Raw genomic sequence first — 26,851 nt, 5'->3', positions numbered from 1 at the left:
TGGGTGTGAAGCCCCCTTCTATCCTCCAGTTCTTTTACTGATTCCTTCGTTTAATGGGAAAAGGTCTGGATAATAACCAGTTTCATGGGTTTTGTCAGCAAGAGACACGAAAAGAAGGTCAAGAGACACACGAGGGCTTTTCCTGGTCTGATGCCTAATTGTAAAACATCACTGTTAGTAAGTATATTCTGCACATCTAACAGAAGTGTTATCATGTATAATTTTATTTTCAAGCTTGTGTTCGCATATGAAGAAAAGGTCTGATCTTTGCAGTATGACTACAGCTCTGACATAAAATTTGTCAAAACCTTCCCTAATTTGTCTTGTCAACTTTGACCCCATTTTCAAAACCTATAACAAATATATATTTTTTACCCCCTGTTCATATTACATTCCAAACCATCTGTAGCTGGCAAACAAGGTTTAAAAATTATTTTCTCTATCCTTGACCATCTAAAACTGCTTTGCAGAAGTACAACCTAGGGAGTTCTAAAAAGTGCCAAGAGGTATGAATATAAAAACTAGCAATGTAGAATTCAGAGACATTTCCTTAGCAGGTGAGTAAAGCTGTGCAGAAAATTGGGTTGCAGCATGCCGTGTTTCAAAGTTAAGTACAAGGGCTACATGCACTCTTACAGTGTACAGAGAAAAAATAAAATTTACCTATTATCATTACACTTCATATGCCTGCCTATATTCGGATGAAGGGTACGATCTTTCCCAGGGGAATCTATCTCCAGCGAAAAAGAAACTAGAGAAAGCAAAATAGTGATGTTTCCTCTAACACTTTTTTTTCCCTCACTCTCTTCTCATCAACTTGGCTCTGGGGAGTCTGCACCTTGAATACTGTGTTCAGCTAACATTTCTTATTATCTTTATAAAACTGGAGAAAAGGCTCCTATTTTAGAAGTCATAATGATGACTGAAATAATGGCTGCAAGTTAACGTGTTAATTTTGCAAATAATACTTTAATATTTTAGGTCTGTTTTTGTTACTTCAAACATCATCTTTGGGGAATTTGGAGCGTCAAGTATTACTAACCCCATTTATGAAAGTGTGCTTGTTGCTTTCAGAAAGAACCATGTATCATGTTAGTCCAGTGTAGCTGGTGTAATATTATATCCCCTAGATAGCTACACAGCAGTTGGATTATGCAAATCATTTTTTTTAATATAATTTCATTTCTTTTTTTAACAGATTTTTTTTAAGCCACCCCACACTAGTGATATTGTTGGAACAATACTAATTGCAAGTCTCACTAAATGAGTATTTGAGCTGCACATCTTAGGTAAAGACCAGAGTGCCCAGATTCCAGATTTCCCAGTATTCAGATTCCTCCCTGTAAAGTTTTCCTGCAGAATTTGGAGGTTTACAAAAAAGCATACAGGTGTCTTTAGAGCAAAAAGCTATTTTATTATTTTTTTTTTTTTTATTGCTACATATAATTACAAGAGAAGGAAGTGAATTACACTATATAATCTCTCTCTTATGCTCTGGACATCTTGCAGTCTACCTTAGAAATTATTTTGGTGCAATATAAACACACCTAGCAAACAAAGCACTTGGTGATAAGGATAAGAAATCCACACCTGTATATATGAGGGTGTTTCATTGTGGACTACCCCTAATGTGGTCTTGCAGACTGGATATTTATTTGTGGCTCTAATGTATTTTCTGGTTTAGTTTCAAAAGAATCCAAGTTTGTGTGTTCCAAGACCACTCTGCAACAGAAACCAAAGCATATCAAGTGAATAAAATGGCAACTGACTCCAAAAGCCAATTTCTGATTCAACCAAAATTAAAAAGTAGGTTCAGGTTCCAATCTCCCTTTTTGAATGGACCATTATCACCCACTTTCTTTAAGGAACTGACACAATAGGGTACATATTACTCATTATTGTAGGCAGGCCACTCAGGAGGACTACAAAGATATCATGAGGCTATGCAGGGAGAAAATTAGAAGGGATAAAGCCCAACTGGGTCAATGGCATCAACTCAAGGGTACTGATGGAGCTGGTGGAAGTGCTCACCAAGCCGCTTTCCATCATTTATCAGCAGTCCTGGCTACCCGGGGAGGTCCCAGTCAACTGGCAGCTAGCAAATGTGACGCCCATCTATAAGAAGGGCAGAAGGAGGATCCAGGAAACCACAGGCCTGTCAGTCTGACTTCAGTGCCAGGGAAGCTCGTGGAGCAGATCATCCTGAGTGCCATCACACAGCACAACCAGGTGATCTGATCCAGTCAGCATGGTTTTTTTGAGCAGGCCCTGCTCAACTGTCCTGATCCCCTTCTACCTTATTGGTGACCCTCTTAGTGGATGAGGAAAAGTCTGTGAATATCTACCTAGACTTTGGTAAAAACTTTTTATACTGCTTCCTACAGCATGTTGTGGAGAAACTGGCTGCTTATGGCTTGGATGGGCATATGCTTCACTGGGTAAAAAACTGGCTGGGTGGTTAGGCCCAAAGACGCTCTTCAATTCTTCTTTATCAATTATCTGGACAGGGGAAGCAAGTGTACACTTGGCAAGTTTACACATGACACCAAGTCAGGCACGAGTGTTGATCTGCTCGAGGTTAGGAAGGCTCTAGAGAGGGATCTGGATGGGCTGGACTGATTGGCCAAGGCCAAATGTATTGAGGATCAACAGGATTAATGCCAGCGCAGTAACCCCACACAATGCTACAGACTGGGAGAGGAGCTGACCAGTGAAAAAGCATCTGGGGGTATTGGTCAATGGCTGGCTAAATGTGAGCCAGCAGTGTGCTCAGGTGGCCAAGAAGGCCAACTGCATCCTGGCTTGGGTCAGAAACAGCATGGCCAGCAGCTCTAGGGAAGTGATTGTCCCCATGCTTGGCTCTAAGGAGGCCGCACCTCGAGTACCGTGTTTAGTTTTGGGCCCCTCACTACAATAAGGACATCGAGGTGCTGGAGTGTGTCCAGAGAAGGACCATGGAGCTGGTGAAGAGTCTAGAGAACAAGTCTTATGGGGAGCAGCTGAGGGAGCTGGAGTTGTTTAGCCTGGAGAAGGGGAGGCTCAGGGGAGACCTTGTCTCTCTGCAACTATCTCAAAAGTTATAGTGGGATGGGGGTCGCTTCTCCCAGGCAACAAGCAACAGGATGAGAGGAAGTGGCCTCAAGTTATGCCAGTGAAGGTTTAGGTTTAACATTAGGAAAAACATCTTCAATGAAAGGGTTGTGAGGCATTGGAACAGGGTGCCAAGGGAAGTGCTTGAGACACCATCCGTGGAGGTATTCAAAAGACGTGTAGATGTTGTGTTTAGGGACACAGGTTAGGGGTGGACTTAGCAGTGCTTGGTTAATGATTGGACTCAATAATCTTAGTCTCTTCCAACCTAAATGATTCTAAAATTCCAGACCAAAACAAGAGCTTTATTTTAGCAAGGTCTTTAACAAGGTTTCCCACAGTATCCAGGTTCATTAGTGTCATATAATTTGCATAGGTAGAATATTGACCAAGTGGAAAAGTGGCTGGTCCACCAGACTCAAATGGCTTGGACTGCAGAGCAAAGTCCAGCAACGGGTGAGGTATAACTATCTCACAAAGGGATCAGTGCTGAAGTCAATACTCTTAACACTTTTATTACCGACCTGAACACTGGGAAGGAAAGCACTCTCAGCAAGCTCACAGATTTTAGCAAATTGCCGGAATAAATGATATACTGGAGTGCACAACTGCCAGAGGGACTTCAGCAAGATGTAGAAATGAATTACATGGAAGCTCATTATGTTCAAAGGCAAATCCAAAGTGTGTTATTCAGGACAGAATAGCCCCATACGACAGTGTGGGCTGGGGTCTGCCTAGCTCAAAAACAGCTCTGCAAAAAAGGATGAGATTGTCCCACTGAACAAGTCAAACATGAATCTGCAGCACAACCTTGGAGCAAAGGCCAACTGCATATTGGGCTTCAGACTGATAAGCATACAACCAGGAGGTGAAAGAAGTGGTTGTTTCCCTGTACTTCGTCCTTGTGAAACTGCATCTGGATTAGCATGGCCAGTACAAGAAACTACTGACAAACTGCACTGAGTCAAACCACAAACCATCATGCACATGACATACAAGGAGAATCACACACAAAAAAAAAAAAAAAAAAAAAAAAAGAAAAGAAAAAAAATTTGTCAGAAGGATGAGGAGAGAATGTTTGTGTTGTTTTCAACAGGAGGGTGGGGAAAAACCGTTCTCAGAGGGGAACAGTAAAAGGATTAGGCTAAGTAATAAACACAATAAAGAAGAAAATGCTGGAACAGGGAAACAGGCTGTGGAATCTCCAGAGGCCCGTGTGATCTTCAGATCAAAGCCTGGAGCAATCTTATCTAAAACTGGATCTGTTTTGAGAAGAGGGTTGGACCAAATTATCGCTAGAGGATCCTTCCAATCTAAATTCCTCTGAAACTTCAATAATGCAACGATTTCTATTAAAAACAAACATCCAAGGTGTCTCACAGCCATGACAGACACTATAAACTGGAAAAGTTCTGCCAGGTAAACAGAAATTAGTGCCCTTCATGATCTCCTTTTGTTCTTGCTCAGTGCTTTGCCATGATCTGATCAAAACAGGTTTTCATACTGTGTTTGGTTCAGGCTACAGTAAATACATCTTAGGTAATAATAAGGACCTGCAGACAGAGGGTAGAGTAAAATCTTCAAACTAGCAGTCAGATTAAGGAAAGGACACAGGTCATAGCTTTATTATTTGTCAGACTGCAAATCTACAGTGTGGGTACGTGCTCCCTAGGTGGGCTACTCAATCAAGGGGATAGATTATCTCATGAATCAACCCTAGACCACAGCCTCAAAGGCCTCAAGTCTTAGCTTGACCAAAGCTTGAAGAAAGCATGAGAGCTACATGTCAGATCACTGTAACTATACAGCTAAACAGACTATCAGATGGCTAACATTATCCATTTATCACTCACTTTGAAGGTAGATGCTTAAATCACCACAACAACCAGCTTGACCATCTTGTAGAAATAAGAATTGAATTGTATTAGATTCATCTTGCACTTCAGCCAATGGAAAATGAGGCACTCAGCCAAGCCAGTTTTTCAGGTTTTCTTTAAGGCAATAGAGCAGTTGATGTCAATGTGTTGCCTAAAGTTGTCTAAGCCTCTTCTAGAGTTGTCTAAGCCTCTTCTTACTAGAATAGGTTACAGACAAGTTTCTAAGGCCAGATGATGTCATTCATACCTCAGACATATTTCAAGAAAAATCCAAATTTTAAAAAAGAAGGCAAAAGCACGTTTCACTATTATTCCTTTTCACTATACACTTCAATCTCAACATTGTTGGGTGGATATTCTAACTCTCAGAAAGAACCTCAGATTACTTGCGTAATCAGGAAACGCAACAGGTGAGAAAAGAGACAGTTATCAATAAAGAAAAATAACTGACTTTTTATTAGCACTTCAACAATTACCTGGTGTTCCATGGTAAAGCACAGTTTTAAAGATAACACTGGTACCTCTGATCCAACTGTACATTTTGTCATCAAAGGAAAAAAAAAAGTCTCCCCACCGTTTTTTGTTTTTGTTTTTTTTTTTAATGAAAATCTAAGTCTCATATTAAGTACTTAAAAGCAAAGACATGTTGCATACTACAGTTAGATACCCGAAGTCTGACGAAACAAAAATTAATGCTTTAGGATATTAAATCCCTTCAAATCCCTTTTTTACCTAGTTGTGAGGGAGAGAGGGGATCATTTCTTAACTCTCCCCTTTCTCACATTTCACTTTTTTTTTCTTTTTTGCAGACCTAAAAGAAAAGTTGAATACAATGAAATTAAAGTGGTCATTCATGCTACCTTTATACACAGCTGCCACGATGTTTTAAATTACAAATTAATTTCAAGTATTTTCCTGCAGTATACAACACATTAATGCTTATGTGGTAATTTTTGTTTTCAAATTATATACAGGAGATTTGCAAAAAGGGTAGCTTTCATATTCTGTTACATTTCTAATGCATTACCTGTTCAAAGTCTGCATTTTAAGTGATCTTCACATAAAAACAGAGGTAGCTACGTGGAAATACTATATTTTATATGAAGTCTCAATACATGGTGTAATAAAAAAAATAACATTTGTTCTGTCAGTCAAGATGGATTAATTTCAAGACTCACTTGATAGCAGTTTGACTTTCCCAGATATTAATGCTTTTTAACACAAGTACAACTATTTGTTTACAACCTTTGTCACCACGGACAGTTGCTACATCATTATGCAAACATGATAAATTTGTTTTATTAGGCAAATATTTGAGTTCCACTCAAGTACACTTAACATAATAAAAATAAAAGAGCAATCTATGTCATAATTTAATTCTTTGCTGAACTTATTGTGGGAATTTAAACAGTGCTTTCAATTGGATTAGGGAGAAGTCAAATAATCAAAACATTGGATTTTAAGTTTGGTATGTTTCTGTGCTGTCCAAACAATAGCTTATTTAGAAAAATTCTAATAAACTCCAGCATCTTAAATATGTTCAAAAGTGCCTTTTCCAGCATCACAAAAATGTTGATTAAGAAAGCATCACTAAAATTTAAAGTAGCAAATACATTGAAAAGTCTTAAGTGAATAAAAACTGAAACACTGTGGTCCAGATTCTGTGAACAGAACATCTATGCAGCATGTTCTGTGCAGAACTGGACCTTTTTTATATAAAATTTAAAAATGCAACAACTGGAAAAGATGGATAATCTAGCAGCTGCTGAAAACGGTTAAGCAGTACAGGTGTACATTTCCTTGTCAGGCTTGAAGATCACTTGGTAGGTCCCTGAAATCCCATGTTTCATTTTACATAAGTGGACACTACGAAAATGTGGAACTGTATTTTAAAGGAAAGTAATTTTCCTAAAACGTTCCTCATCCACAGCATCCATATATCCCCAAAAGGAAGAGTTCCATTTTTTATAGAGATTTAATATAGTATTATGTTTAGAGTCTCAAATCATGCAAGCGCTCATTTGTATCTGTTCACAGCTGTTTGTAATTTTGCTTTCTATTTTGATGAAATAAATAGTTATTTTTGTTCATACTGGCCAAAGAACAGCTTTGATGATAAGACAGAATACAATTTTGGCACAGTAATTTTTAGTGAATTTCCATGACAGAAGTATAGACAGTTGGAAAGAGGAAGCCAATAACCATTTAAAGATGACAAAGAGTAATTACTTCCTGCTTCCAACAACTCAATGCTAACCTTAAAAAGCAGACTTTCATATTCTAATGCATTGTCTCATAGGAGGTTTAGTGTGAAGAGCTAATGTGCCTATTCTTTCATAACAACCTAAATCCCTGACTCAACTACATCTCCTAGGAGTCAATGCTGTGTTCTGCAAATGCTGACTGAATTTTGACAGTAAGAAATTCTTCTAACTCGTTTTCCATGACCTCTGTGACAAAACTGTAGTTGCAATTATGAGTTGAACATAAATCAGTATTTAGCTGTGATATGATTCCCTGACTTTGGCCTGCAGGGCATCACAAGTCTTCTTAGCATCTCCCAACAACATGGCAGTATTGGGTTTGTAGAAGATCGGATTGTCCACAGCTGCATAACCGACTCCCAAAGACCGCTTCATTACAATGACCTGCATATAAAGAGCTCATGTTTGATTCAGGAAAATACAGACATCACCCTTGCTCAAATACAGAAGACAAAACCATTTTACTTCAGTCACATTTGTGAGTAAAGTACATTCATCAGGTTTTTTTTGACTGCAGTCATCAGTCTCACTAAAGCACTCACCAGCAATTATAGAATTATGAGCACTGCATCATATTTGCAGACTATTGACTGTTTTGTTGAACATCTGTTAGAAAAGCTTCTCATGGAAAATGGAATATGAAGAAGATCTTGTTTGCTTTTAAAAATATGGTTTATAGGAGAAGCTTACTCTCTTATAGGTAGGTAGATGCTGACACAATCCAGTTAATCTCACCTGTTTGGACTTCCAGACCTCAAGAACTGGCATTCCAGCTATGATCGAGTTTGGATCTTCCTGAGCTGCTGAATTAACTGTATCATTCGCACCAATTACAAGGACCAAGTCAGTATCTGCAGCAAGAGAAGGAAAACAAAAATGAGAAAAAAAATTACATGAAACCTGAGCACTGAGGCACTGGCGTACATGTTTGTGACAAATCTGATCTTTAGAGGCAGAAGAACCCACTGTGGTAAGTATTCTAAAAACATTTACGAGGACTCCATTCACAAATATTTTACAAACTTAATCAGGCAAGTTACATGTGAGAGTCCAAGTGTGCTACCAACTACCCCCAGCAAGCCTGTAAGAATCCAGAAACCCACTCCAACAAGTTCATTAGATGATTCTGCCACGCAAAGTTAAATCCTTCAATGTGACTTCATACATACATAGTACCAGCACTTTCAGGTTTCTTTGTGCCTGGCTTTTCCTTTAAATGTTCTTCTGAAAAATCTTTTACCAGCGACTTCCTGATTTTTAATTAAAGCTTTAATACATCAAATTTTCTATGCATCACTATTCTGGCTTGCAAGATATGACAGGATCAAATCATCCACAGCATCTGACCTAAAAAGGTAGCTGTAGTTTTCCTGTATGGAGCAGTAACACAGAGGGGAATAAATAATAAAAAAGAAAAAAAAAAAAGACTTAGCATTTTCTCACGTCTACAAGCAAGAAAAACAAAATAAAACTATTCTCTTAGTTCTGGAGGATATAAGTTCCACGAGCCTATTTATCCCTCCCCCTTCAATGCCTACTCTTTTTCTGTACTCCTCCATTCAACACTGATCTTTGCTTTACCTGTCGGTACTCAGTTTTCTGCTTTTGAGACAGGCTATTCCTTGTATTCCTCTACACTTACTTGCCACCAGCTGTGAAACCAGACAGGTTGCAAACGAAAGACCTCTGCTCACTTAGTGACTTTTTTCTATTTTTAAGATCTTTGTGCAACATAAAAACAATCAAATGAAAATTGGCAAGAACAAATGAAATCTATTAGAAGCTCCTATCTTGCACGGTAACCTGGGAAGTCTTCATTGATCTCGTCCATTTCCAGAACAATATCATAGGGAACACCAGCTTCTGCTAGGAGTACATTCAGCTGGCCAGGCATACGGCCAGCCACAGGGTGAATACCAAACCTAAAAGAAAAGTAAGTCCAGTTCTATTAGTAAGTAGTGACCACTCTGTTTTACATAATTAAATTGCCACCTTTGACTTCAAAGGCCAAGAAGTTCTTCGAGTGCAAGTACATGTGAATTAATAAAAGGAAACGGTTAAACCTTAAAAATACTAGTTTTCAAGGATAGCAGGGAACTAAATGGGTGGGAGTAGGAACAAGGCCCACTGATTTGAGTCTTCACCTGGACAGCTGTTGATTCCTTTTCAGGAGAATGAAAAATGTAACTTCCACAACAGATATGCAAAAGAATCTGCTGAGTTTCCAGTAAATCTGAAGAGGCTAGGAGATCATTTTCAACCCTTCTGTCATAAGACTCTAAGAAATTCATTGCACCTGCAAGAAAAGCAGCTTTGGAGAGCCTGCTGCACTAACAATGCCACACACACTTCTAGCAACAACGCAGAAGCAACTAGTGGTCACAAATGCTGGGAAAGACATCACTGCAGGATGGAACAAGAATGTTAATCTTCCACCCAGCAGCAGCTTATAAAAACAAACTTGGTGGGTTTTCTTCAATTACTTTTGAAAGTAATAGATCTATTTTACCATTTATTAGCTACAGCCACCAGCCTGAGCTCACATAACAAGCATTCACATCCACCTTCCAAGATGTACCATATTTAAAAACTTGTGACTGACCTCTGTGATTCTTTATGAACCCTGCTTTGTGCAAAAACAACCCTTGACATTGTTTGCATGTCCCTTACATTACTTAAAAGTGAAAGCATCACAAAGTGAACAAGCCAAAATGCCAAACAAGCCAAACAAGCCTTAATGAAGAGTCTGAAAGACTGTGCAGTCTTCCTGAAATAAGAGCACTCCTACACCTAGAAATGTCCTTGGCAAATGACTTACTGAATCAGATATCTCTAGAGCATGCCTAATGACCAGTAGCCTAATGCTGCAGTCCAACAGGAAACTTAACAGGGACTCCATGCACAAGACAACACTTTGCTGAATTCGGGTAACATGCCACTTTCTTCTCATGATTCATCTTGGGAAGGGAAAAAAAAAAGGAGGGGAAACAAGAAGTTAAGCAGCTCTACCAGCTTAAGCATAACGATTTGAGAAATGTTTTCTGAACAGCTTAAAACCAATATATAGGAAACACATTGCTTGTGAGTTACTAAATAATCAGACAGATGCACAGAGCGGCAGGGGGGACGTTAAAGCATGTAAGACTACTAAACTGACAAAACTCAGAACAGAGATGTTACACTGGTTAAGCTGCAAATCCCACAGATGTTTTTGTTAGAAGCAAATCTATTTCTTGTGGGCAGAGTGTATACTTCTACTCATCTACTGTCCCTAAATAAACTAAGTGTGTGACAGTAGACACGATCTGCACTTTCTACCTTTCCAGTTCCAGAGCAATCAAGCATAATGCTGACTCAAGCACAGCAGAAATGTCTGGGATGAACGTTGTATATAGATGAAGCTAAATGTTTAATACAGAAGCATGCATGTATTCTGGAATAGACAGAAAACACCCAGGAGAAAACTGTAAAATCTTGGATTTCTAAAGAAAAATTTCAGAACAGAAATCCAAGTGAGTCAGGAATGCAATAAAAGGACTTCAGACAGAATTCCTCAGAAAGAAATGAAAGACTGATAAATCAGCTTGCCATGTCTGAGGGATTGCCACATATTTCTATTTTCAACTCCACAGAGATGGAAGTGGATACCACATGACTGAGGGTCCACAAGTCAGAGTACAAATACATCCTTAAAAGGGCAACTGAATGCTCCATCAGCAACACAGCATTAACACAATGCAAAGATGAGACAACTGAAAATCCAGAAACAAAATTAAGGACATATGATTAATCCACATAATGCTAGATACACTGCAGCTTTAAGCTCCAGGTCAAAGAGTCAGCTTTAAAAGTCAGCTTTAAAAGGAACATTTCAAATAAATTAATAGAACAGAGTGTATTCAGCTAGCAAGTGTTTGAGATCCTGATGCAAAGGATAATACCTAGAATCAGAGAAAGCACTGCAAATACACAGGACAAAACATTAACAGTTTGTTTCACACCAATCTGTCAGTAATATAAGCCATGCGTAAGACATGCAGCTAGTCCTAAACTGTACCAAATTCAAACACTTTTAGTACCCTAGGAGAACTTTTATTCTGAAGTATACTCTAGAAAAACCATCACTCCTCTGGCAATGAAAACAGATTTTCCAACAAAATTCTCTTTTGTTTCTAATAAAATGATTTGAGCTTCTTTGTGACCAAAGCTGCTTTGGCAATACACAAAACAAAATACTCGTGAGGTTTCTATTAAGTATTATATACATATACAATCTTATTTCATGAGCTGGAAAGCCAAAATTTAAGCTGCCAAGAGAATCAATTTCACCTTTGACTTCACCATTCCTGGCAACAGGCAGAGAAAAACGAGAAAAGAAAGGGACAAATGATCTTCATTCAGGAAGAGTTATGGCATGAACGATCAGCAGTTAAAATCTTCTGACAGACTGTTTGAAACCACACACTGTGTATTCAGAAAGTTTGAAAAAGCTGCTCATACAAAAGCTTTTTGGACAAATATTGAAATTACTCCCAGAAATCTGTTTCTGAGAGCCTGTTAACCAAATATGACAGGAACAGCCAGTACCTCTTGAAAATCGACGTGCAAGCGTGTCAAAAAGAATCACTAAAATATATGCTTATCTAAAGACTTCTGTAATTTCCCAAGATATACACACAGCTGGAGTAAAATTAGCTAGTCCAACTGAAAGCAGAATTCAGGTAAGCATGAAAAAAGAGATAGCTAAAATCCTTGATGGCTCAACAACATGCCCAACAAAAGCCACGTATCTTGCTCCTGACTCAAAGCAGCAGCAGTTCTTCAAAGCTACGTGCTCTACAGCAGAAACAATTTGTCACATGTGCTCTCCCAGATGTTCAAAATATGAATCGCATTCGTATTTAAAAATTTAAAACATGAATGACTTTAAAAAAGAGGTATGTTGTAAGGAAAATGTTTTGAAGTGGAAAAATTGCTAAGTTTCTTTAATATGCTTTTAATATAAAGTCACATAAAAACTCCCCTAGCTGTTTTTTCTTGTAATCAGAGCAGAATCTCACACTCTTGATTTTCTGTTTATCTGGCATTAAGTTTTTGGTCTACACGTACTTTACCCAAAATAAAGATGCAAAATCATGTTGTGGCTGACTTGAAACTTTTTTCTGGTAGTTCATGGAAACACAGGCCTACCAGGAATTTTCTATCTCAGCCCTGACTCAGACTGTATAACATGGGACCTGCTTATCGTGCCAGTTGTCAGATACACTGAAGTTAGCACACACCTCTGTGCTACTGACAGACTTCACACCTAACAGTATGGGTACCAGGCAAGAATATACAGCTTTTTTTCAGCCTCTTTCAGATAGCTTTTTAGCTTCAAGAAAGACAACACAGCACAATGAAAAAATGAGGACATACAAGAAAAGCTTCAAAGTAACAGAAAGCAACATTTTCTTTTAAATTTAGACTAAAGATCTAAAACCTCTCACACACATACAGCATATCTGGGACAGCTCTTTTTAGCACAGAAAGCATTTAAATTCATCACTATTGCACTGAAATTACTGAAAAACTCAAGATGGAAATCCCATTTTCTACAGTTGAAGTCAGCATCTCTCTTTATTACAACTGGCTAGATAACATTCTTGTAATTAATACTGGAAGAGCTAACATACCTAACCCAATGCAAAAGTGTTTCAAGATCACTTCATCACATAAAAAAGGATTCCTGCCATTATGCCAAAGCCAGACAGAGTGATTAAAGTATGTAACATCTGGCTGGTGCCTGATTTAGCTTGGTCAACATTTTAGAAGCTGTATATACAGAGAATAATTTGCCCAAGAGTTATGCCTCATCCTCTCTCACCGCCCACCATCAGCCATTCATTCACTTTACTTATCCTTTGACACAGGATTCCTTTATTTCTAGTACAGACAATCTGTTATTCAAGGTAACAGGAGGCAACAAACAAAATCTAGATGAACAGAGGACTGCACCATTCAGACAGCACGCAGCTTAAATCCTGACGTACTATCACCTGCAGTGCCTCACGGCTTCTAAGTATCACAATATAATGCTCCGATCACACATTATACACAAAGCACATAGCTCAGGTCTGATTACACGCCTCACGCAACAGATGACCCCAGAAACAGTACTTGAAAGGGACAAAGCTCAATGGCTCTGCTGGAATCAGGTTAGCTAAATTGAATTACTTTAATTAACATATTAAATGAAGGCTGGTACTGGCTCTGTATTTCCAACCACTCCAGTGAGAGAGTTTATCACAGCAGGGGCAAGATCCATGGCGTGGACCTGGTTCAGTGCAACAGACCTCCCAAGAACCCAACAGTAGGGAAGTCTGAAAAAGCATCACAAACTGACATAAGAAAGTCACCCAGACCTGAGCTGACGCGTTGACCGCTGACATACCAAGAATACACCCTGAGAATCACGCAGCCAAGTTGCATCTTTGCAGAAGCAGATCAGGTACTGCAAGGTTTTATCATTCTTTCTAGCTATACTGATACAGCACTTGAGCTAACAGATCTGTGAGACATCATTTGTCCCTCCATCTGCAGCATTAATGACTCAGAGCTCACCCAGTTAATTTGACTACAAGAAACAGAGAACCGATGTATGCATACCCACTTACGTTTCTTCCTAGTGAGCATACTTCAGTTTCCTAGAAACTTGCGTTAACACGGACAATGCTGCCATTCAGCAATTTGACAGTAATCTCTCTCTCATGTACACCTGAGTTATACAATGTCTGAAGGTTGATTAGGACAGCATCTTAACTGCTTATGCTTTACAATTCCAGCAGATTTTCTTGCATTACAAAAAGCAATGTTTTTAAATTGAAATAAGTAATTTTAGTAAATTGATTTTATTCATTAAGTTACAAAGACACATGTAAGAGGTACCCATCCACATATTCTATCACAAACACTTAGCACCACTAAATAAAAAACCAGAACCTTAAATACATTTGATTAGAGCTCAGCCAGAGGTAAAAAGAATTCAAAAACACAGATCCAACACTAAATCCATCCTGTCACATTTTCAAATATGTAAGAAACCCGTAAATGTTTCCATGTGTTTAAAAATAATCAGATTCTCCAGCACCAGAAGACAAATGAAAGTCCTGCAAGACATCTACCTATACAAATTAGGTTTAAAAACATACAGCATTTTAACATCTAATCTAAAAGGGTGTTAAAGAAGTGATCTGTATTTTCCCCAACTATGAGAGGGAAAAGAAAACCATCATGCCTTAATTATTAGTTTTTTAAAGTTCATACAAAGCATAATTTTAGAAGTCCTTTCAGCCTGGAATTGAATTTTCTTCTCAATAGTACTATGCAGGAAATTAAAACACACTGACTGAAAAGGTCTTAGGAAAGAGATGCTATGGCAGAAGCTCAGCATTTTGGTATGGACATGAAACTTGTCAATTACCCATCTACATACGAGAATGTATACAATTTTTAACTGTACTAAAATACTACAGAAGAATTATATACTCTATATATGTAATTATTATACAATTATATAAAAGAAATCAGAATTTCACAACTATGGGCCTAGAATCAACACAGCATGTAGTTGAAGAAGTTTGTGAACATCAGAACTTCCCACAATTTACTCACTTGTAACTTTGCAGAAACAAAACTAGTCATAAAACAAGCACTTTTTCCCCCAAGTCCAATGAATTCTGGAGACTGTGAGATTTAGACTATAAAACGTTTTGTTGTTTTGGCCATCCATAACTAGGTAACACTATAATTGAGGCTCAGCAATATCCAGTTTTGTATGTGATCCTACTAATGCATTAAAGATGTAATCTACTTGCAATACCATCTCAAGTAAGTGATGATGTGATGTTAGCTATGTCAGCAATTTAATAACTAAAGCAGTCTAAAGTTTCAAACTCTCCTGTAATTGTGAATTCAAGCCCTAGTCATAAAAGGTTACACATCATTTTATACAATCTGTGCTCTTCACTGAGAATGCTAGGGCTATAAGCATAGTTATTTAAAACAACAGTGTCTCTGGATCAGTCATGAGCCATGAAGGAAAAAAGACCATATGACAGATGCAATTTTTCTTGGCACAGTATGGGCATTACAAATTGATGACAATCGTATGTCCATGCTGGCACTCTTCCACAGTGGATGTGTGAGAGTGTCACTACATCTGGATGGTGAGTGTACTTAGGGTCCCGAGGCGCTCCAGCCCTACTGAAACCAGAGGGACAGCAGCTGTACTCAATGAACACCGTGGGAGCTCCGCAAAGTGATGAAAGGCCTAAATTACCACAAACTGTAAATACAGATTTATTTCATTAAAATGCTAGGTAACCACTGCAGTGATCCCTTCCTGAAATTAACTCATGTCAAGTATAAGCCAGTTATTTCAAGGATTCATTCATGTTTCTCCCCTGCAAAGCCACCATAAAAAGGCAAAACCAACAATCTTATAAAAAAAAAAAAAAAAAAAAAGAGCTCCCCCACACAGAAGCTCTAAAAGGAAAGCCAAAAGCATATGACACTGTCATCACATCAGACAAGAAGGTTCATCTAGGTTCTTTTGTTGCACAATTAACAGGTCTTCAAAAATTTTAATGCAATTTGGACACACATTCAGCTTTTTGCTAAACATGGAAAAATAAGGAGTGAAGATAGCTGCTCCAGGAAGTAGATACATGAGCATGCATCTCACTTTTCACATATCCAAGCAAAAATACCTCAGTAAAGCAATTTAATATGCAGAATTGCAACACTGGATACACACTAACAAATATCTGTTGCTAAAACGTACAACAGCACAATGCATGCTGTAAAATACTGCAAAGACCTATACGCAGCTTTTCAATGAGTTTGAAAAAATAGTGAAAGAAGAAAAACAAAACCGAAAAATCCCACTAATTGCTGGAGTATAGATTCCAGAGGAGAGTCACCATCTAAATGAAATAAACACGTGGAATGCAGAGAATGAGTATGGCTAACCAGCATCTGTCCAAATATCTTGTTTCAAACGAAAGCTGACCCTTGACTAATTTTAAGATATTATGTTACCATAATTAGAAAATACTTTCCCAAACAATTAAGAAGGGAGAAACGATGCTAGCTTCTCAGTATTTTCAATACCTCTAAGGTCTACAAAAAAAAAAAAAAATTGAGGGAGAAAAGGACTTGAGGCTAGCACCTAAGATTTCTAAGATTACTAGCACCTAAGATTTCTCTCTCAGCAGTGCAGCAGAATGAAGTAAAATAAATAAAATCTGGTAGTGGCCACGTGCTTCTCCAGTAATCCTTCCATGCAATACTCAATGGACTCTAATTACAGTGTCACTTGCAATTGCAAAAACTTAACAGGAACCCAAAAAACTAAGTCTAAGATGCTTAAGGGATTACAGTATCTGTCATGGGAGAAGGGCTGAGAGAGCTGGGATCTTTTAACCTGGAGAAGAAAAGGCTCAGGGTGATATCACTGTGTAAGCACCTAATAGAGAAGAGCAAAGATACCACTAAGGAGAATCTGGTTTTGTTATCCAGTGAAAGGACAAGAGGCAATGGTCAAGAACTGAAATACAAGGAATTCCATTTAAACCTCAGAAAAACAAATTGTTTTACTCTTTCCCAGACAGGCTGTTAAGTCTCCAGCCCTGGAGACTGAACACTCAAACACAACTGGACAAGATACTAAGCAATCTGCAACCTAAGCTGACTCTGCCTTTAACAAGTGTATTGGTTGAACTAGATAATCTCCAGAGGTCTATGACTCAAACCATTCTGCAATTCTGTGAAGGTTCAGGTTACATTAAAATAGTGATAGAAGTTTATACACCTTCCTGGTTTAATTGGCTGCCTTGTGAACAAGTGAGTCTGTAGAAACCTTAGAATTGTGGTGTGAGAAGAGACACATTGCATGCTTTTGCACTGCATTGCATTTGCATGCTTTGAAGCATGCAAAGGGAAAAATCAGACAGCATATCTTATGGAAGTCCTGCTGCAAATGTAAGAACACATGGATTGCTCCAGATTCCTCCAGAATCCTCATAGATATCTATGTGTAACTGAGGGACTGTCTGCAGCACGTTTTTGTCCAAACACAGGGCTTTAAGCATCTGCAAGACACTTTTTAACGGTATGCACTGACCATCTTTAGCTACCCCAGAGCACAGAAAGTGTTAGTAGAAGAGTACAGAAGACACTTTTTTTTTTTTAATTTAAGAAGGGCATCTATCTAAACATGCCCATCAGAATTGGATTTTACTGTCGCTATTTATTTACTACTGCTGCTGAGTAATTGTAAGCATTGCTACCATTAACACAAGTCATTTATCCAACGAAAGAAATAAATCCAGTATTCTTGGTGCACAGGCCACTGTACCCGATCTACTCTTCCACTTCACATAAGACTGACACAAGCAAAACCACTGTCTCCATACTGCAGAAGACCCACATTTCTTTCTGAGGATCCTCCACTATTCCCACTGCAGCCCTTCAGCTATTCCCCAACAGTTTCACAAGCAGAGGGATGAATTCCCTTAGGAAATTATTTCCTAATATAGAGCCCAGCATAAGAATGATTGCTGAAAGAAAAATTAACCAAAACACACACTTGCTGAGGATTTTAATGGAATGAAAAGAACTATAATGCTTTTCATCACAGAAAGTACTTACCTGACATTTTTCCCTTGTTCTCTCAACATCTTCACAAGATCAGCTATAGGGTACTGAGCTTTTGCTGCACACAAACCATAACCTGAAGGAAGAATTCCAATGTTTTAAGCTGTTTTCCTATTTCAGTGTAGATAGAATAGGGAGCAAGCATACCTTCCACACAAACAGCAGCTGTCTACTTATATATTATAAAAAATATATGTTTTAGTTAATATATAATTAAATTTGTATATTTATACACAAACATATGTGAATGCATGTATCTCAGATACTCACATACTGATCAGGCTACCACTCCCTAGGAATGTAATTCACCTCATCTTTTTGGTCTCCTGACCACTAATAGTATAGTAGTTTGACCAGCCAAATTACAAAGTAAGTTGTTTTGCTTTCTCTGAAATGTGTTCCCTGCTCTATCAGAAAAGGACAACTTTGTTTCTTGCATTCTTCCCATTCCGTTGCAAAAAATATGATTTCCATGATTTAACACAACAGTGCCATTCAGTTGAAGAGAACATCTTCAACCACTCTTCATCTGATCTCTCCTAACAGGAAATATACTATTGAACCGTATGAACCTATGGCCAACACATAAGTTTAACAGAACTCATGGTTTTGGTTTTCAGGTTTTTTCCTATGTGAATTCCAGTATTTGTTGAATACTATCTTAGATTTAGATGTTTTCCTGCAGGTTTTCCAACAAAAACAATGCAGAATTAAGCAAGTATTTAATAAGCACAAATACTCTCAATAATGTAAATGATAGCTTATTATTAATTTTCTTTCTGGTACCAATGGTACCTTGGAAACTTACATCACAACTGTACACAAAATTAACTGTAAGCACAGTTTAAAGACATCCTCTGTCCTTATGAATTTAAAAACTACATAAATAGGACAAAGTGGGAAGAGATGCGCACACAGAAAAGTGAAGTGACATACACATGATTACACAGAAGAATGATGACTAACCTGGGAACAAAAGCATCTCTCACAACTCCAGACAACACTGCAGTTTTTTGGTTTGGGTTGTTTGTTTGTTTTAGTAATACATCCTCTCAACATCTTGCTCTGTAAGTCAAGAGTGTCTTACCTGGAGTAATAATAATGCTATTAGCTTCCTTTATCATTTCAATTGCATTGTCCACATTGATTTCTGTGTGGGTTCCAGTAATTTCCATGGGCTTCCCACCAGCTGTTGATGTGGTGCCATAGCCCCCTAGAATCACATTTGCAAGGGAACGGTTCATAGCCTGAAAGACAAGAGGTTTTTGATCAGATAAGATGAAATGGAAAAATAAAGCAGAGGAGACATCCACAAAGGAAACGTCTAGAAGTATTAAAACCCTTCCTAACAATAGTCTTTATCTGTTGGTTTTGCCTGCTGACTACTCAAAGTTCTTACAACAGGCTCCTTGAAACAGAGACACAGATTACAACGATAATAGCCAAACAATAGCTTCTAACACGTAATACTACACAGATAGTGACAGATAAACAGCATTTTCCCAAGGCAAAGAACAACACAAAACACACAAAAGACAGCTTCATCAAATATTGGTCTCTTTCTGTGATTAAAATGAAGGTATAAAAATACATATTTGATGACAGAAATTTTATATACATACATATAATTTTTGCAAAGTATTTCTCTAATTCTTGAGCAATTCAAGATGTAAGCACAGAACTACTGCACGGAAACCACATGGCTCTTACAGGTAGTACAGAAGCAAAGCTCCTACAGGATCACAACAGAAAAGAACAGGACAAAGCTAAGCAGCCACACAAAACTAACCAAATGCTAATTGAAAACAAATTTGAATGAACTAAAGGGGGCCATTAACTTACTGGCAGAGTACCAAGGGGGAACAAGAGATCTTAAACTAGGAGCTTTAAGAGAAGAACACATCCTGAAAATTCGGCTCTGTAGATACACAGCCAGGAAAAGCCACTGGCTAAATGCTTTCACTGGCATGTCTCCTTGTGAGCATGGTCCCAAAGCAATATCTGGAAGTAGGCAAAACTTGTAATTGCAATAAACAAAACTTCAGAAGCAGGGAAGGAACAGGCATAAATTTCTTTTTTAATTAAACATGTGTGTCATTCACCTGCTGTGCTAGCTCATAAATCACAGCAGATTTTAAGAATGGATCTGGAGAGACACACATACAAGTGAAAGAAAACACCCACACAAAAGTATGCTTCCAAGTCCATTTTCCACTGATATTTAATATCATGCAACTCCATGGTTTTTTCCTATAGCCTGAGAAGATGTGCAACTGTGAAATTCAGCATCTAGCAAATAAGCACAGCAAAGATGTTAGAAGAACTTTTGTTTATTCTGATACAGATACTGTAAGGATGGCACACTGTAGGGCCTAAACACAAGTTTTGTGAAATCTGCATTTTTGTACAGACTGCAGTAGTTTTATCCTTTAAGAACACACTGCCTTTGATGTGTACCAAAACACTAAACTTTAAAATGGGAGAAGAGACAAGTTATAGCAGTTGTATCTGGTAAACAGTCTAGGCAGAAGAATACATTTTTAGACGTTGCACACTGTAAGTCTACAAGAAGCTAAGCGCTTTCAAGTCTTATTTAAACCAAAAGACAACAGTAAGACCAAGACGAAGTAAAAAAAAATAAAAATGTTCAAGTATTAGAAATCTGAGAAACCACACAAAGCATGCATGAGATTGTAGCACCCTTGCCCGGCTTCAGAACTACAGCCACAAAAGGCTTCAAAATGAGTGAAGACCTCATTAAATAAAATTAACCAAAGCAGCTAGGACCTACCCAGCACCAGGACAGTATGCTGTCTTCCACAGCCTCCTTCACCCTCTTTGCTGCCACAAACATATACAAATAGAGAGCAGGCTTTATCACTGCTGTTATTCAAAGATAACCCAATTACCAGAAGAAAACCCTTTCTGCTGCATATACATATACAGGTGATGCTGCCTGACACTTCCAGCCCAGGTAAAACCAAGCCCTTGATCCCTGAGCCCTTACATGCTCACTGTGCCCACATAAACAGCACAGCTAGTACATGTGAGGAGGCAGCATCCAATCTGTAAGACTAACACAGTCTGTGCCTTTTCTTGCTCTGTTTCATCACCTCGGCTAATGGTTCCTCTCCTACCTGAAGCATCTTCCCCATCCCTAAGCATACTGATTCTAATACTACAATTGCAATCATCAAGTATTCACTCTGAAAAAAACAGGGAGAAAGAAGTGTTAATACAATCAAATGTTCTGTAAAAAGGCATGTTGCATTAGTGCTTTGAAAGAACCAAAATCCACAAGATGAGTGAACAGTACAGGCCTTTGCTTTTTTGTTTGAAAGTTAAATTCGTTGTCCCTAACTCACCCTAATAATAGGCACAAAAGGAGAATGGTTGGAAAAATCAGTCAGTAAAATATGAGTGAAAAATTTTAAGGGATTATCTGAATACATGTTGGCCAGTTTTATTAACCCCTGTAAAAGCTGTAAGGGATTATCTGGATAGGTTTTGGATAATTAAGCTACAGTTTTATCACAAAAAGGCAATTGGAAACGTAAAAGGAAGCTTTCAGCCATTGTTTCCACAAATACCTGCACGTCTGCACTAGATGAGTTTCAATACATATCCTCTTTTGTGTGGAAGTCATATTGGAGGTTAAAAAAAGGTAGGGAGAAACTCCACTGCTTCATTAGCACAGGTTACAACACCCTGAAGAACAGACCTCTGTTGGAACCACTGGAACTCAGAAGCAATTTTTCTTCCTGAAAGCCAGCTTGAAGAAGGCAATGATAATGAATCCCTTGATTATAACAAGGCTTTAGAAGTAATGATTTCCATTAAAGGAAGCAAAGCACAAAAGAAAAATGCTGGGAGAGAAACAAGTTATTCTGTGTATTGTACAGAAGTTATACAAACTAATTTTAATTTTACTGGCTGATCAACTTTAATTGTCTAAGCTTACGTGAAGCAGCACAAGACTTCTTTAGTATTATCTGAAAAACTAAGCTTCCTGAATGTTAAGAAATACAGAGGAAAAACCCCTCTGTCACTGCGTAACTGTTTTGTTAATTAAATTCCTAGGCTTCTTATTTACCTACATTAACCCCAAACAACATCAGCAAGTATCTCAAAATTCCAAGTACTGAAAGGAGCTACCAGTAAAAGACAGAAAAGAGGCAGTAAGAGAAAAATTAAGCTATAGAGCGACTATGACTGTGGGGAAATATATATCCAATAGATCGTATTTTCACCAAACCTAAAGGATCTGATCTTAGAGAATATACTTTTCACAACTCTGTTGCCTTATAAGCATCATCTTTCTACTAATACAGCCTAACTTGCTGATTGTATATATATCACCAATTTAGGTGAACAGCTTTTGGTTTTTGTTTGGTTTTTTGTTTTGTTTTTTTAAGTCTCTGTCATGGAAAGTACAAAGAAGAGAGAAAGGAAAACAAAGAGGACTTTTTAGTAAATGATCCCCCAAAAAAGTCTATTAATACTAGCACAGTATGATTACACAAAGAGTTAAAGCCCAAGGTTGCTCTGACACACACATTAGTATCAGCAATCAACTTATGCAAGGTTGCTGCCACCCTGTGGTACTTCACAGTAACTATTTTCTGAAGAAACTATTCAAGCACTCCGTCCCACACTCCAAAAAAAAAAAAAATTTACTCTCTAACCAAATCAAACTTTTTTTTAAAAAAGGAAGTCACTGTGTAAAGTATCTCCTCCTGCTGATAATTTAAACTAAAGTTTAACAACACTGCAAAGTAACATAACTAAAAAGACAGTTGAGCACGAGCAATCATACCTATTTAAGATTCAAACCCCAAATGTGCAAGTCCAATGCAAAGGCTTTCCATAGTTCTGAAGTGGGTCTCTCCAAATTAAGACGTATGACTTACATCTAGTCCAGGAGCTTCAATTAAAAATTCTAGCTTCTAGTACTTTGAAGTCTGGTCTTCCGATTGCAAATCTTTCTAGCAAACATTCTGAATAAGGTTTTCCAGTACTTGGAAAACAAGCACAATTTCTGCTCACTTACCACACACATGATGTAAGAGAGGATGGCCCCAGAGGAGCCAATGAGTGCACCAACAATAGTCAGCAAGTTGTTGTTCAGTAGGAAGCCCTCAGCACACAAGGCCCATCCAGAATAACTGTTCAGGACAGTAATAACTACAGGCATGTCAGCACCTCCAATGGCTGCTGTTAAAGTGACACCCTGGAAAAGGAAAGACAATGCATACTTCCAGTATAAGCTATGACGAAAAAGAACATGCAGAAAGGACAGTCTGCCTGAAGCATTAAAAAAATAAATACGAAGTTACTTAATAAAGAATCCAAGTATTTTTTATGTAGGAGACATCAAGGAGGAGGAAAGGAAGGCACTCCATTGTCCTGATCTGTGTTTATTTACATATTTCTACACATAAAATCAACTGACCAGTTCCATGGCTTTTTTTAGGAATTAACTTTCCAAAAGTCTTTTAAATGGAAAGGCTCCATTAAGTCATAGCTGCAAAAAGTAATTAGATATATCAATGTCAGTTCTTCAGAACATTTCTGTTTTACAGCTAGATTTAGGAAAGTTAATTCAACTTGCTACTGAAAAGTCAACATATAGGCACTGTGTAGGATGATAGTGACTCAGAATGGTAAAATGTAATTGTTAAGAGTAGACTTGAGAAGATGAAAAACAAGCTTGTTATTTGTTTTGCCTTCTGTAATTACCCAACTTACCATTATGGCTGAGAGAGCTGACACTGAACCTAGGCAAGTAATTCCTGTAGTATAACTAGGATCGATCATGTATGGAACCATTCCACCAATGCTGGCAGCCAGCAACCCTGCATTCAATGCATGTCGACCAGGCAAAAGCAGTGGTGCAGAATTCAGGATACCTGCAATCAAATGCATGTTCAGAAATTGAAACATACATGTAGGACAATCTGTCTCTAGCCCCGAAGACTGAATACCTCAACAAAAGAAAAAAGGAGGGAGGGGGAAGGGGAGAAAAGACAAAAGTTAGTAGAAACTGAGACCTTGTACTGACTCAGTATTATAATGCATTCAGGTGTATTCTAGATTCTCAAATATTCCTGTTTAAGCTCATTTTATTTACCAATCTTTCTTCAGTGCTTCAGAATAACTTACCTAATCTAAATATCCTTTTCTCTCAAAAAAGCCTTCATTATGTTGTTTGGTTGGTTTTGATTTTTCAACTTACATTCTGGCCCCAAGACTTCACATGCTATTGTGAAGCTCTGTAGTAGGAAGTCTCTAGCTAGAACTTCTTAGTACAGGTATTATCAGACTCTCAAAATATGTGTGCTTACAAAAACATGACTACACAGATAAACCCCAAACATAAAAATACTCCTGCTAGAAATGCTTTAATTTAGAAATGCTTTAATTTCACCTCAGTCACACAGAATTCCCATAGCTTCCTACGTTGGCAGAGGCTTTACTAGAAAAAAAGGTTCTGTGATTCAGCTTAAAAAGACAAACATCCTTATTTTCACCTTAGGGGGTTGGGTTTTTTTGTTTGTTTGTTTTAAATAACAAAGCAAAGAGTCAAAATAATACAAGTTTGTCCATTAATTTTGATTTACATAATTAGATGCCAAGTGTCTCATTTAAATTTATGAGAATTCAGGGGAAAGAATGAACTGCTAGTCTCAGGACTTGAAGACAAAGGCTGTGACCTACTACCTCTATTTCAGTAGGATGGTGTAGAAAGGCTTATCATTATGATGCTGATCTGAAAATGGAAGGGGAAAAAAACATGGGCTAAAATAGGCAGTGAAGCTCACCAAGGATGTGCACACATATCACTGGGGAGCGTGGAGGTGAGGGCAAAGATGGAGAAGTGGAAGAAAATCAAGAATAAATTGAGTACTGCTTAGCAGAAATACATACTACTGACAAATCCTTCAAAAGATTATTAGAGAAGACAGCTTTCCATCAATGTCATGCTTCCTCCTTCAATGGTGGTCTGAAACACTGAAGAAAGTAAACAGATGTTTCCCAAAGGAACTACTGCAAGGCTATAACAGGATTAATAATAGGAAGCTCTTCTCTTTTCTGGAAGTTATTAGAACAGACACTATCTGTCTCTCAAAAGCTGCATGCTTACATAATGAAAAATACATGTAATATGTATTTTTGTAAAATGAAACCTTCAGGTGCCTAAGAATCAAGAGTTAGCATGTGTTTACGCACATTTACTAAAACATTAAAAGGCATGGAGTATGGAATTTGTGTGGTAGGTAAATAGTAAATCAGATGGTTTAAAGCAAGACAGTCTTAACTGACACTGCAAAACTATCTACCTAATGAAGCCTGAATGATGCTAAGAACAAAACTTCACAAATATTACTAGCGCTCACAAAGTCCAGCAACACAAGGGTTTCAATTAAAGTATCTGTGCAGGAAGATGAAGTTGCAATCGTAAGACTTAAATAAAATAAATAAAATGTCAGGTACAGTGTCTCAATAACTCTATGGCAACACTTACTTCTAGATCAGATGAATTGAGAGAAGCTTATTACCATTATTAATTACCAAGTCAGATATGTCCAAGCACTGAAGACAAACCTTTCATAAATAAAGTTGTACACAAGCAGGACTAGAATTAATTAGAAAACAGTACAGCCACAAGAATTAAATATATAAAATTTCACCTGATGCAAAACACAAGGTTTCTTTCCAATTACATAGCAGTCTACAGGCAGAGCTAAACCCTGGCAGAGGGGGCAAGGGGGAGAGGTAGGCAAGCCTTTAATACTTAGTTCTGAACAAAAAAGATCTCACCTTGCAGCTTTCCATAAGCAATAAGAGAGCCACTGAAAGTCACTCCTCCAATGTATGTGCCAAGGTATGCCACAATCTTGGTGAGGTTTGCAGCTGGATCAGTAGCGAAGTGAGGATACTCTATCATGTATTCTGCTACACAGGTGAGCACAGCAGCCAAACCAACCAAGCTATGGAAAGCGGCCACTAGCTGAGGCAGATCTGTAATCTGGATGCGTTTAGCAATTGTCAAACCTATTAAAGAGTTGAAGACAGAAGGGAAGACTTACAAAAACGTATCTAATCTATACAGCTAGAAATTGATACACCATGGTTCACCATGCAATGCATACATGCAAATACACACCTGCTCTAATGGAAAAATATGTTCTACATTAGAAATTGCAGAGTAGCAGAAGGCTGCAAATGTGCCATAAGGACATGATACAAATTAGGGAGATGACTAAAGTACTTTTTGTTCTGATAAGCCTAATTAAACATTAAGAAATTCAACATTTTTTTGTGAATAAAGCACAATTTGAAGAAGGGAATTTGGTAGCATTCAGTAAGCAGCTGAACTTGGCAAGTAAGTATGAACTTGGGCAAGTTCATCTGCTTCTTTATGTCCAGATTCCACAACATAGGTGTACTCCTGCTTTTCCAGCAGTATCCCTATTCTTTATCATATCTCGATGCATTAATAATAAATGCCCTGGGACTTGTAATTTTTCATTCACATACTTGCAAAATAATATAAGCAAGCCATAAATTAGTCTATTGACCAAGTTTTAGTAGCAGAGGGACCGCACAGATGGCCTCTGAGCAGAGCCCAGCAGCTGCCCCTTGTTAGGTAAGAGCCAGCTCCAGTCGGCTCCAAAAAGGACCCAGCTACTGTCCAGAGCTGAGCCAGAGAGTGATGCTGGTTGCATCTCTGGGAGAGCAGATTTGAGAAAGGAAAATAGGAAAAAAATGCAGCTATGAGAGAGAAGTGTGAAAATGTAGGGAGAAATAACCCTGCGGACACCCCCGCCTTTGGGGGGGACCTGTGGTGGAGCAGTCTGCCCCAACAGATGGACCCCATGGTATGGAGCTGTGTGGGAGCAGTGCTTGAAGAGCTGCTGC

The 26,851-nt window shown here is 38.1% G+C and overlaps 1 protein-coding gene across 5 annotated transcripts in view; it reads right to left on the bottom strand.

The window, feature by feature from the left end:
• Positions 1–5,400: 5,400 nt before the first annotated feature.
• Positions 5,401–26,851, bottom strand: part of NNT (nicotinamide nucleotide transhydrogenase) — a 42,641-nt gene continuing 21,190 nt past the window's right edge. For all 5 annotated transcript variants that reach the window (XM_038171099.2, XM_038171100.2, XM_038171098.2 and 2 more), the window contains exons 15-22: positions 25,751–25,984; positions 23,678–23,838; positions 22,980–23,159; positions 19,017–19,176; positions 17,924–18,005; positions 9,035–9,153; positions 7,967–8,082; positions 5,401–7,615 (exon numbers count right to left, since the gene is read on the bottom strand). In XM_038171099.2, coding sequence (XP_038027027.2) covers positions 7,466–7,615; positions 7,967–8,082; positions 9,035–9,153; positions 17,924–18,005; positions 19,017–19,176; positions 22,980–23,159; positions 23,678–23,838; positions 25,751–25,984 — 1,202 coding nt within the window. In that variant the 3' untranslated portion in view covers positions 5,401–7,465. The remainder of the gene's footprint in view (positions 7,616–7,966; positions 8,083–9,034; positions 9,154–17,923; positions 18,006–19,016; positions 19,177–22,979; positions 23,160–23,677; positions 23,839–25,750; positions 25,985–26,851) is intronic.

The sequence above is a fragment of the Anas platyrhynchos genome, chromosome Z, assembly GCF_047663525.1.
Source record: "Anas platyrhynchos isolate ZD024472 breed Pekin duck chromosome Z, IASCAAS_PekinDuck_T2T, whole genome shotgun sequence".
NCBI lineage: Eukaryota > Metazoa > Chordata > Aves > Anseriformes > Anatidae > Anas > Anas platyrhynchos.
Note: the sequence above shows the minus strand (reverse complement) of the source record. Positions and strands in the feature narration are given on the sequence as shown.